The 13,478-nt window shown below is 40.2% G+C and overlaps 1 protein-coding gene across 2 annotated transcripts; it reads left to right on the top strand.

The window, feature by feature from the left end:
* The first annotated feature begins 5,863 nt into the window (after positions 1-5,863).
* desma (desmin a) lies at positions 5,864-13,351 on the top strand. 2 transcript variants are annotated; one of them, XM_085249409.1, is made up of 11 exons: positions 5,864-6,545; positions 8,326-8,386; positions 8,578-8,673; positions 9,577-9,738; positions 9,822-9,947; positions 10,158-10,268; positions 10,388-10,497; positions 10,589-10,641; positions 11,169-11,260; positions 11,427-11,465; positions 11,960-13,351. In XM_085249409.1, exons 1-11 carry the CDS (start codon positions 5,971-5,973, stop codon positions 11,999-12,001), a joined length of 1,467 nt encoding a protein of 488 aa, XP_085105535.1. In that variant the 5' UTR covers positions 5,864-5,970; the 3' UTR covers positions 12,002-13,351. The 2 variants fall into 2 exon arrangements, with proteins under 2 accessions (XP_085105535.1, XP_085105536.1); XM_085249410.1 differs by lacking the exon at positions 11,427-11,465 and having other exon boundaries at positions 5,865-6,545.
* The last annotated feature ends 127 nt before the right edge of the window (positions 13,352-13,478 follow it).

Raw genomic sequence — 13,478 nt, 5'->3', positions numbered from 1 at the left:
TCAACTGCTGCACATTCAATTTATTTTTCTTGTTATTTTTAAGTCAGATGTCCAAATGACTTATCTGTGACAGCTGACTACCTATCCTCAGCCAACAGATTAAAACCTTTGACCTTCTTACAGTTTGGTCGGTAACATATAATATGTGAAATTTGTGTCATGAAATTTGCATTACACTTTTAAATGCATACCTGTTGTGAGCATCAATTTCTCTTCATTTTAGCAGCTGACTGTCTGCTGTACTGGGGTCTCATAAAATAGGAAGTAGCCTTTCTATCTAGCGTGACTCATGATTTGATGGTTTGACATGGTTTGATGCAGAGCCTGCTGCTCTCTATTTCAGGCACATTGTGCTTCTGCTGGCATTTGATATCATATCTCTCTCCTGTGATAGACCCAAAAAAATCTGGAACAGGTTCTCTTGTAAAAGAGGTCTATAAAGTTGTTACACACTTGTATGTAATCACTAATGTGCAAGCACACATACTGCACACACAGAAATACACATGAACGTCTCTTTCCTCCCCTCGCCTTTACTTGGATCCTTTTAGTCCCAGAGTCACTTTTGTGCTAGAGCTCAGCTCTTTGGCATGTGTGTATGCATGTTTGGGTGGTTGCAGGGCAACAAGCATTCTGCGTTCATGAATGATGAAACCACCTGACCCCTAATCACCTATAGATGCTAGTTATATCATATTTAATTTCTAATTTTTGTTTTTTTCTTTCATTTTCCAAACTGTAAGTGTATTCACCTTCACGTACAATGTATCCATAAAGCAGGGGCTATGTAACGATTCTCCAGGACTCCCACAAAAGCTTACAGATCGTCTATATGTTCTCTAGTTTCAGTCTCTAAAAAACAATCCCCAAACAGTATTCACATCGTTCCATTTTCCCATCATGTCACCCACGTTGCATGGCTTTTGACTGCCCTAGCATTCCACAGGGTCTAAGAATTTGCCACAGTTCTGCCTTGGATATAGATCGTCACAGATCTTTCTGTTACTGAGGTTGAGATCAGTGCTGTCCTATAGGAGGAAGGTGACATATCGGAGATCATATGTTCGTTTGAAGGACACTTTAGCCTTCTTGTTGCTGAAGATAGGCTTGTTCTTTATTACTCTGGCTGTTTGGGGTCGTTGTCATGCAAACCAAGATACATTTGGGGTCAGCCAGACCCTCCATGGGGGTGCTGTGTAAGGAGTGTCTGGGTATTTCCCAACTAAGAGTTGAACACAGGCATAAAGCTGTATTGTATGGGGTGTGTGTGGGGAAATTACTGCTGATATTTTTATACTGCAGTGTTGCATCCTACTTCCAAAATAGAATTGTGACATGCCCTGAGTAAAGGGTTTGGCTGCTATGCACTGTTGATATTCTGAGACTTGGTGCGTGCATGTGTCTGTATTATAATGCTTTTCCCAGCCGTTCTGGGATCTGGTTCTAATTTAAGGGTGTCTTTTCTAGGCTATGGGTCATGGTGTATTAGTTATGAATCTGGGGTTGTTAGGCAACTTGTAGGTAGCTCATTTTCTGTCCTGAGCTAATGATGTGTTCTTTAACGGGAAAACACCTGGATGACTGCTCCTGCCACGACAGCAGATACCACAGTCAAGTCACATCGAGCACATATCAGATTTTTCCCATCATCTCTGCTGGTGTCCCCACATTATTTCTTGGGGTGAAAGGCTCCCTCGTCTGACAGATGTTTGCAACTGGATGGGGAATTGAATGACATAGACCACAGGATTCATGTTCAGTAATGGTATCATTAGAATGTAATATACTTTTTGGTCCAATTCTAGACAGGGATCTTACCTAGACTTGATGGGATTTTGGCGATGGAACAATCAAATGGCCTTGGAAGTGTTAAGGTTCAAAATTGAGGAGGGAGAGTACAAACCACCCTTGGTCCAGAAGCTCTTGGTCAAACAATGATTTTTAATGAATACACACGTGTGGGAAGATCGCTACAGACAGCAATTGATCTTCGACTTAATCAGAGCATACACAGATGCATCTGAAATACAAAATTAACATCATCATAAACATCTTAAGGCCATCTTAAAGCTATCTGTTACATTGTTCAAGCCTCGTCTTAGCCTGCTGCTCAAAATAACTTCCTGCTTCTGCAAACTCTCTGCAAGCCTGTTTCCTGTCAGCCTGTGACTTTTAGCCTTTCTGAAAGACACACACTGTTCAACCCCTGAATGCAATATAAACTCCAGATTATATTATTAATGCAATGGTAATAATGATGATTATTTAACAATAGCAGTAAAATAATTTCCCTGCTCCACAGAAGGGAGCCTAGCAAGTCCTTGAATCCCAGTGTTTGTGGATTGAGCTGCACTTTAGTTAAATACTCCCATGTAACATTGTGAGCATGCTAGCATCCTCACAATGAGAACATTGCCCACATGGTGATATTTAACAGGTAGCTCGTTGTTAATTTTGATCATGATCACGATTGTTTTTATTTTTTGTCATGTGAGCATGCTAAAATGTGCTAATCACCACTAAAGAAGCTGGCAGTGGAGGGTAAAGTAAATCACATTTGTTTGACAAATAATAATTCATAAGCCAAAGAATTAAACTAAATTAAGCACTTCATTCATATGATTCATATAGATTCATATAATATCAACCTCAGAAAAGTCAGATCACCTATTATGATTCATTACATATGAAGACTAAAAACTCAAAAATATGTTATTTTTGTTAATAATAATGATTGGATATTTTAGTGACTGACTTTAGACTGACAGACTGATACTAATACCAAATATGAATTTTAATAATTGTATTTCCCTATTTAGTTCCCCCAAGGAACTTTATATTGTAAGGCGAAGACCCTACAATAATATAAAGAAAACAGAGAAAACCCCAACAATCATATGACCCCCTTTCACCAAGCACTTTAGCCACAGTGGGAAGGAAAAACTCCCTCTTAACAGGAAGAAGCCCCCAACAGAACCAGGCTCAGAGAAGGATGGCCATCTGCTGTGACTGGTTCGAGTAAAGGGAAGAAGACAGGGCAAAGACACAATGTAGAAGAGAGCCAGAGATTAATAACAACTGATGATTGAATGCAGAGAGGTGAATAAACACACAGAGTGAAGAAAAGATGGGCAAAGAAAAGAAATCCTTAGTGCATCATGGGAATCATATGATCCTACATGCTTTATCAAAATGGAAGGTTTTAAGCCTAATCTTAAAAGCAGAGAGGTTTTCTGTATCCTGAATCCAAACTGGGAGCTGGCTCCACCAAGAGGGGCCTGAAAACTGAAGACTTTGCCTCCGTTCTACTTTTAAATACTCTAGCAACCACAAGTAAACCAGCAGTCTGAGAGGAAAGTGCTCTAATAATGTGATACAGTACTTTAAGGTCATTAAGATAAGATGGGGCTTAATTATTCACCATCCAAGCTGTCTGACCTTTACTGAAGTAATAGTGACCCCCTTATTACTATGTTATAGCTCATGAAATGTGACAGGAATATTTAAAGAATTTTAATTTGAAAAATTCTTGAGCTCCCACAGAGAAGTGCTTTTCATAAATTCTTCAGGTTTTTGATGTTTCTTGTTTACTTTAAAGGAATGCAAGAAGCCTTTGTTGTTGATGTTGCAAGAGATCCATCTTGAATCACTCTTATCTGGTAATAATGACCTGGCACCAGACAGTTTGTGTAGTGAGCCAATTTAGGTCAGGCCTATTTACATTTTCTATCTGACTTTGATTAGCAGCTACAATAATCTCACAGCATGGCAGTAAAAGTAGTCAAGCTCTATCTCCAGTCCAGTGGCCACACAACAGAGTTCAAACGAGAAATCTAAAAATAGAGTTGACACCATTTGCAGCTGACATGCAGACTTTCTCTGTGAAACGCAAATATGTGCACGACCACACACAACTCCTCCAACAGCCACAACTCCCACGTACATTAGTGGCATGTTTCCTCTTTGATTCAGAACTGAAATGCTACAGACAGGGTTTTAAATTTTGCAAAACAGCTCAGATATTTGTACTTTTATGCCTTTGTTCTGTTGTAAGCATTGCTTTTTTATCTGGTAGATTGCACTCAGAGGAATATTTAGCATCCTACAGAACCAGAGTTAGTCATCATCATCCTTTTTATCATCATTACACAGCTATGACACATGAGAGGGAAGAGATTCCTCAAGTGTTAGTATGCTTTCAGCTGCAGCCAGTGAGATCATTACATTAATTTCCTCATCCTATAGGCTCCAGCCTTCAACAACGCTGGATTTTATATGTATTTCAGAAAATGCTGGACTTTCCTTACATTTTCTACTTGTGGCAAAATAATATTTACATTAATATTTACATTTTCATAATATTCAGAAACACAATCTACACTGAAATCTAACAAAGAATTTTCAATATGCTTGCAATGACAGCATTGTGATTGTGTATTATGTCAGAACTGTGTTGTAATGGGTAAAACTTTTGGGATGGATTTCTTTTTCATTCTTTCTTTTTTTCCTGAGCTGAGAAATTTGACAAATTTAAAACACTCATATATGGAATTACACAAAGTTGCAACTTGCATTGACATTAACTATTTTAAATATTCAGGATGCATGTAACAAGATAGCGCTCGACTGATACACACAGATGTATCCATCTGCTCTGGGTGTGTGCGAGTCGGGTAGAGAGCTCTGATGACAAAGCTGAGCGTGTGACCTTCCTGGCAGTAGTCAGTCATATTTCTTATATAACCAAGGCTACATAACTCTATTGTAACTCTATAGCTTCATACTAATTTAAACAATCCATATAATAAATTCTGATGTGCTACATTAGGACAGAGCAGAACACATTCTTTCCACTTACTTATAACACAAAATGGTAATTTTAACATGATGTTGGCCATATTTTAGAACAATCATTCATGTTAATTTTGGTTATGTGCTTTTCTGAGCCAGTTTCTTTAGCCTCTTTCTTTAGTTTCTTTGAATTAAGTTGGACAATTTCCACTAAGTGAAGCTTCATACAAAATATAACCATGATTTGATGCAGTGTTTCTAACAGCTCCTGATCATTTCTATCAAAACTTCCCATATTAGACTTACTGCACAAAAGGGAAGGGACTGTCTGACTGATTTTTACACCCATTCATTCGATCATCCATCGTCAAACAGACATACATGCAGAAGGCCATCGTGAAACCAGATCCCTTCAACAGCTGAATCAAGGGCTGGCAAAAGGTGCAACAAGGGGGGTAGGGAGAGGCTGAAAGACAAGAAAAAGAAGGCTGGACAAAAATGCATCGCTGAAGAGCATAAAGAAATATGAAAGAAAGGCTTTTAGTCCAACAGATAACATCTCAAGAGATGACAATGAACTGAACAAAAATGTCCTCTGAGCAATTTCCTAAAAACCTGTATAAGTCATTTTTAGTGAACATCTTCTACAATGAACTACGCAGAGAAAATAAAGCTAGAACAGCCAAAATAAAAAACTCAAATCATAATTACAATTATGATACATTTTCACATTGATTAACACTGGTTAGCAGAGCTATTTAATTTTCACCTCATGCCCTTAAATCTGGGGTTTAAAAAGCCACTACTAATGAGGCAGTTATGAAAAATATATTTTTTAAAAAGACTTGTTGGGTAAAATTTGAAGAACTGTTAATGCATCTTAACCAATGAAGGAATCTTCCAGACTGATTTAAAATGCCAAAAGTAATCAATGAAAAAAGGGGTTGTGATACAGTGGCGGGGTGGAGTAGTGGGAGTGCAGATGGGGTGAACAGAGACATCAAGAAGAGGGGTTGGGTTTATGAGTGTGTGTGGGGGTGGTAGAGCTACAAATAGTTGCACTCAGTGGCTGGCATTTCTTCACTTAGTTTTCTTCCCAGTTGCCCAGTGGGACAGTTGGGTCTCAGCACCTCAAGCGGTTCCATCAAATCTACAACTCAACCAACAACTCAACCAGCCATGAGCAAGTCCTACAGCTCCTCAGCCCAGAGTGCTTCCTCGTACCGTCGCACCTTTGGCTCTGGTGTTGGGTCAACACCACTGTCATCGATGTTCTCCTCCTCTCTAGGAGGAGCCCACAGCTCCGCTTCTAGCCGTATGTCTAGCAGAGTCTACGAAGTCAAGAGCACCGGCATTCCCTCTTATTCTAGCTTCAACTTGTCTTCTGGGGCCGGGCTCGGCTCCTCCAAGGCCATGCGCACCTATGCCGGGGAGAAGCTCGACTTCAACCTTGCAGACGCCATGAACCAAGACTTCCTCAACACAAGGACCAATGAGAAGGCCGAGCTTCAGCACCTCAATGACCGCTTTGCTAGCTACATTGAGAAGGTGCGTTTCCTGGAGCAGCAGAATGCCGCGCTGACAGTGGAGATCGAGAAGCTCAGGGGCCGCGAGGGGCCTGGGCGTGTGGCTGAGCTGTATGAGGAGGAAATGAGGGAGCTGAGGAGGCAGATAGAGGCCATCACCAACCAGCGTGCCAGAGTGGAGGTGGAGAGAGACAACCTGGCCGATGACCTGCAGAAACTTAAGCTCAGGTAAGCTTGGATTGATGGGACTGGGCCAATATGTAGATAAACATCTTCATGAACAAATGATGAGTAAAGAAAAATATATATATAAAAAACTGACTCATGTAATATGGCTTTAATATAAGTGAGCTACTGGAAACACATGCACTCACATGTAGGAGTACACAGGAGTCTCATGTTAAGTCTAAAGCCAAACAAATGGAATAGTTTGAATTAACTGAAACATGGGGGATGTGATCCTTTTTTACTTAAAGAAAAGCTCATTCTGTTACATTTATAAAAAATAAAAAAAAATCATGTGATACAATAAATATTTGTGACCTCACATCCCCCCCCCCTCCCCCCACTCTGGAAGGTGCTATCTCACATTCTGGCAACACACCAAACCTCTATCAGATGGAACAGAAGGAGAAAATCGGAAGACGGGAAAGCAGAAGGGGGGGAGGAGACTTTAAAACGTTTTATCCAGTGTGTTAAAAATAAAACAAACAAGTGGCATCAAGTACAACTCATTGATTTCTAAAGAGTGTCTCTCCTCTTTTGGGAAAAATGAAAACAACAAAGTAACAAAGGAGAGATTTGAGAATAGGAATGCTTCAGTAATTGTTACGGTCCAATGGCTTATTACAAAGGTGTTTTATAATTTATTCACGAGAGACACAGCAGAAGAAAATTGAGAGCAAGAGAGAGAGAGGGAGATCTGCAGGTTCATAGGAATAGAGTTGAGACTCACAGGCAGACAGATTAAGTTTCAGCTCGACAGAAAGCAGTCAGACATGAGAGAAGTAGACAGATAAAAATAAGTGTATACACACGGCCTGTTTGTTTGGTGAGTTTAAAGAAGAAGAAATCTAAAAAAGTGAAAAATTTTCAAAAGCCAGTCCACCAAATACACATTCCTTCTATGTGCACTGCATATGTGACAGAACGTGAGCATGAGAGAGAGAGAAAAGCACGGGGAGCTGCAGTGTGGGTGTATCGCTGAATAATCTATTTGGAGCGACTAAATCATCTCTGTGAAATTCTGTCACTGCGAGATGCTGCATGCAGCATCACTTAAATAAAATGTATATCAAAAGACAGGCTCAAACACACACAGCACTCTGACTCTTCACTCTCTGTGTATCACGCCTGCTCAAATGGTTGCCTGAAACGTTCAGTGAAACTTGTTAAAGCACCAGCTGCTCCTAATATCACATGCAAACAGTTGCAACGCATGCACGCTGACATTCTCATTGAACATTCTCACTGAACGTTTCCATGGACGATGACATGATTCAAAACCGCAAAAAAAATGCCAATAGCATCTGCTGTGTGTATTTGTGTCGGTAGTGATTATGTGTGAGGTGCATGACAGCATTTTTTTCTGCATTTTCAAGTTGTTCAAAGCGCACGGCGAAATGCTAATTCTGGAAACTGCACCGGGACAGGCCTGTGTTGCTCTCACACTGTTACCATTCTGATTCTGACAGTGTGACAGCTGCAACAGAGCTTTAGGACTCAAAGAGCAAGTGCAGAAGTGTGCGTGTGTGTGGACATGGATACAAATAAAAGCTTGAACTTTGATGTTTCATTGTCTATGCCGGTTCTATTCTTCTGAATTTACTGAGAGACGAAAAGAGCAGAAAGGCTGGAGGACTGAGAGGTGGTAACTAGTTTATCTGTCTAGTAAGTGATCCCTGGGGGGAAAAGCTGTTCACTCCAACAGTTTGTCTTCACTTTTGTTTCAACTTTCCGCTTTCTTTTTCGCTCTTTTCCTTTTTGTATGTTGCTGTCATTCTGGCAGACTGCAAGAAGAGATTCACCAGAAGGAAGAAGCTGAGAACAACCTGTCTGCTTTCAGATCTGTAAGTCTTCCATTTCCTTAAATCACTCATCTATAGCTCAGTCATTTTCTCTTCAGTCCAAAACAGAGAAACTTTGCCTCCTTTGGTTGAGCAGTCATTTTTCTCCTTTAATTTTCTTCTTATTTTAACATTTTTTTAAATGTGTTGGTTATTGGTCATTTTCTTTTTTGCCATTCTCTCCTCTTATCTAGGATGTCGACAGTGCCACTCTCGCTAGGCTGGACCTGGAGAGACGTATTGAGAGTCTGCAAGAAGAGATTGCCTTCCTCAAGAAGATTCATGAAGAGGTTTGCTGATTTACCAGCTTTGGTTGGCTGGCTTCACACAATTAGGCGGTGGGAGGGTTGCGTCTGGAATGGCATCTGGCATAAAATCCGATCCATTCGCTATAGCAACCACTTGGGAAATAAGAGAGCAGTAAAAACTACCCTTCCTCTCTATATCTATTATGTGTGTCACTAGGATGGTGTATAGTGTATCATATAACACCTGTGTGTGTTACTATACTGTGCTGTGATATTAGATCTGAGTCTCCACAGGCATGCAGCTCTTCATGAGATCAAAGACATCGTACTTAAATCCACCTACTGATGTTAAAGCACAGATATCGTTCCCATCTACGTAAATTCATGTCTGTAGGAAAATTTAACAGTCATTTAACTATTACAGGGCAACAGAAAGATCTAACCTTATACACTTACAGATATCAAATGATATTCTGAGCCACACACTCAGACACATGTCTGCACAGCTGAAGTCCCTTCTTCTCATTTTGTCTTCTTTGCTTGAACTTTGACCTGCCAGAAATGCCAAAGTGCTGATTGGTCAAAAGACTCTGTCAGCTGTTGTGTGACAGAGAAAAAGAGGGTGTGCCTGTGAACAGATGCAAAGCTATTTATAACTTTCAGTTAGATCAGACAACAACTGAGTGCAATCCAGGCTGGCTAATTTAAAAAAAAAGCCTGTTGCTAACAGAATGCATCAGTCGACAGCTGGGTGAATTTGTAATTTGACACATTAGATTTCTATATGTAAATATTCTGATCTGACGTGTTATCGCACGTTGAATTATTTTTAACTTGTCAACTGAATTAGCAGGTATCGTTTTAATGTCCCGGTAGCTACTCACATGTTTGCTTATTCATCATTTTGACACGAGCGGAGTTTGACTTTTTCTGGACTCCTTGCAGGAAATCCGTGAGCTGCAGAGCCAGATTCAGGACACTCAGGTGCAGATCCAGATGGATATGTCTAAGCCCGACCTCACTGCTGCTCTGAGGGACATCCGCATGCAGTACGAAGCCATTGCTGCCAAAAACATTGCAGAGGCTGAAGAATGGTACAAGTCTAAGGTAGAATGGAGGCATGCACACGTAAAATGCACATAGTAGTTCTTAGCTGTTGCACTGTTAATCCTCCTGTCTTCTGTCTTCAGGTGTCTGATCTGAACCAGGCCGTGAACAAGAACAATGATGCACTGCGTCAGGCCAAGCAGGAGACCATGGAATTCAGACACCAGATCCAGTCCTACACTTGCGAGATTGACTCACTGAAGGGCACTGTGAGTATTTGTAGCAACTTTTCTCACTTTCTTTTTTGGCTTCTGATTTTACATTTCTTCTTTCTGATCGATATCATCTTTACATTTCCTTGATAACCATATTTTCAGCCATAAACAGCCATAAACTTCTGTTTCTTTTAGGTGCGTTTACTCTCTTTCAAGCTTCTTATCCCTTCTTTTCAAGGACTTCATGTCTCTGTTTCTTTGCAGAATGAGTCTCTGCTGCGCCAGATGAGAGACATGGAGGATCGCATGGCCCGCGAGGCTACTGGTTACCAAGATACCATTGCACGGCTCGAGGAAGATATTGCTAAGATGAAAGTAATACGCTTAGATATGTCATGCTGATCTTTTGCATTTCACACTGGGTAATAGAAGTAGCAGGATTTTGTGTTTGGTGAAAACTATATTTTAAGCACTTCTTACACACTGATTTCAAGGATGATATGGCCCGCCACCTGAGGGAGTACCAGGACCTCCTCAATGTGAAGATGGCCCTCGATATTGAAATTGCCACCTACCGCAAGCTGCTGGAAGGAGAGGAGAGCAGGTGTGTTTCTGTCCTAAAATTACCTTAATTTTTTGTGATTTTGCATTTATGTCGTACTCATTACTGATTTGTTATGCTCCTCTTTCTGTAGAATCACTACCACCATACCTGTCCAGTCTGCTTATTCTTCCATTGGATTCAGAGGTATGAGAAGTTGCACCCTTTATTCCTGTCACGCGTAAATACCGTTAAAATCTATTGGGCATGAGTCAATAAGGGGGGATGATAAAAGGTCTAATTATAGGCTGTGACTGTATATGGTAGCTGCTATTATAAGGGCATTACATATAGTGTCTTTGCAGTGACACATTCTGACCACTGTGTGGGGATATATGACTAAAACCTTCATGCCTCTGTGGTTCAGGGAGGCAAGAATTAACCTTCATTAATAATCATATGACTTACCCTCTTCATTTAATAGATTAACAGTAAGAAGGTGCAATTAGTCTCTGTTAGTACCTCCCATCTGAGCACTTTGTGACAGCTTAAAGTTAACACAAGGATGTTGTGTGGATGTTCCATTAATGTTACAGCCATGTGAAATTGTTCAAAGCTCAAAACTTCTAAGTGCAATGCTTAACTAATATCAGTGACTAAATTATCTCAGTGTAGCTGCAGAAAGAATTAAAGCAGTTTATGAAAGAGCTGCATGTGTGAATTTGTTCCTACAGAGACCAGTCCTGAGTCCCAGCATCAGCGCTCATCAGAGGTTCACTCCAAGAAGACTGTTCTCATCAAGACCATTGAGACCCGCGATGGAGAGGTTTGAGCTCACACGTACATGCACACATAGGCATACACACAAATATACACTTTTATGCACAAAAATGTCCATGTTGAGGTACCCTAATGAACTACAAAAGCGCTAGTAAATTATAACTTATATTTTTTTCAACCAAACCATTCTGATTTACTATATTCTCATCCAGATTAAATATTCTATGAGCCAGAGTGCTAATGCCTCATGTGTAAGTCTGGTTTCAGTATCACACCTGCCTTCTGATTGTCTGCTCACATCAGCGGGTTGAAACAAGCTACCAGATTTAATAAGGATACGTTCCTTCTTGCATTTGTCAATCACAGCCACTACATTTTCACAACTGTCTACACATACAAATGTGGCAACATAGTAGCAAAGCTGTTTTAGCTTCTATTCTCTTTGTTATCCCTGAAATCTTGTAGTTTGAATCAATCCGGGTACAGACATTTTCATGAAAGTTACAGCACCGGCTTCCCTGAACAAGCACCTTCACTGTCAGCGCTCCAGTTGGTCCCAGCACAGTCCTTCACCTTAAGCATAACACCTGCACTGAATGTTAAGCTTAAGTAGAACTTTATTGCCAGACTAGCACGGCAGATGGGGTGTTTTCTCACACCGTTTATGCAGACACTGTGCATAGCGAAAATAGACTCTTTCCCTTTTGTATCAATTTACAGTGTCCCCTTTTTTCCCCTTCCACAGGTTGTCAGTGAGTCGACACAGCACCAGCAAGACATCATGTAAACAAGAAGAAACAATGTTACTTAAAAAATAATAGCACCAATAATGAAATCTTTTCCTATTAGAATTACAATGATTAATAAGCTGTGCCTACTTTTAGATACAAAATGCTGACCATTTTATGTAACCAGTCATGGAAGTGAAATTTAACCACTGTACATCCGTACATAAATTACTTTAAGCGTCACAGGAAAGACGCAGTGTAGAGGCATAATGCCTTTAGCCTTGTTTTAAATGAAGGGCATTCCAGGATGTTTTTCTGTATTTGTGTTACTTGTCTGCAAAAATATTTTAGTGGTAAGAGTAATATTTCAAATGAGTACAGCTCGTACTGCCGAATTATCCCATCACCCACTGTAGCAATCAATGGCAGATCAATTTGACTGAAGCACCGCAGTCAGATAAATTTCACTGTGTGTATTCCAGGATTTTTACATGTGTATGCACATCGATTGATTAAGATAGGCTATCTCTGTAACTGATTCAAGGAAAGTGAGATGTTGGTTTGAAATAGGAACTCAGTTGTGTTTTGACCTTTGAGCTCTCCAGCATGTGCTACGTGTCTGATGGTATGTGTATGAGTAACCATGGTATCCTCCTTCGCTCTGACAAAAACTCAAATAAAAGATTTCACTTGCTGGGCAGAAAGTTTATTCAAATTCTGTAACTCATATCTCTAGGCATTAGCATTCCTCAGACAGCATGCGTGCATTTTCATCCAAATCTTTATGAACTTTCTCTTCCCACTGCATGCATCAACTGATGTGGCCCGTTTTAGCTTTCCAAAAGATACTAGCTCCCCCAGCCAAGCGTAACACTCTTCTGTCAAAATTTAATTTTCTTCTATACACAAAACACGAGTTGTGGCTTTCTTGAATTTATCAGTAACCAGTCTGATCTTGGTGCAAGGAAAACGAAACAAGGGCACATTAACGAGCGGCCCTTTGTCATTCTTGGTCTCCAGCAAAAGCAGATTAGCAGAGCAACAAGAATTACAGTCTGTGCAGTTTGTTTCTAAAGCCACTGGACTGAAAATGTCATCAGAGATAAAAATTTGTTGGGGTGGAGGAGAGAAAAAGGAAACACAGAAACAATAAATGAGCCTGCAAGAAAGAGCAAGACGGGAAGAAGAGAAAAACAGAGGACAAATATAATGAAAAGGTTATTCTGAGACAGAGACACGGGGAAGATCTAGAAAGAGATAATTACGCTGAATAACATAAAGAAGTATGTGACTGCTACTCCAGTAATTAGTGGAGCCATGACGGTGTGCTTTCATCACCGAATCAACAGAAAGGGCAAACTGCTCCTGTGTTCTTTTCCCTCTAAATAAAGTTTCCTCACTTCTGTGAACTCTCCTCTTTTTTCCTAGGAAGCAAAAAGCTTCAAGCATTACTGCACTTCTTATTTCTTGATTAGTTTTTCTGTTGTATTTGTTGTTATATAACTGCTGCAGTTTGTAATGAAGCTACACTGCTAA

The sequence above is a fragment of the Mchenga conophoros genome, linkage group LG16 (genome assembly GCF_057382185.1).
Source record: "Mchenga conophoros isolate Kocher_MC1m ecotype Shallow Benthic linkage group LG16, M_conophoros_male_GT1.1, whole genome shotgun sequence".
NCBI lineage: Eukaryota > Metazoa > Chordata > Actinopteri > Cichliformes > Cichlidae > Mchenga > Mchenga conophoros.
This window is presented reverse-complemented; position numbering and strand designations above follow the sequence as displayed.

Bases quoted from the DNA above. Each gene is read 5' to 3' on its own strand.
- desma (XM_085249409.1), top strand. From the start codon at position 5,971: ATGAGCAAGTCCTACAGCTCCTCAGCCCAGAGTGCTTCCTCGTACCGT. The intron at 6,546-8,325 runs GTAAGCTTGGAT...TCATTCTGGCAG, and splicing joins CTGCAGAAACTTAAGCTCAG to ACTGCAAGAAGAGATTCACC. The intron at 10,498-10,588 runs GTGTGTTTCTGT...CTCTTTCTGTAG, and splicing joins CTGGAAGGAGAGGAGAGCAG to AATCACTACCACCATACCTG.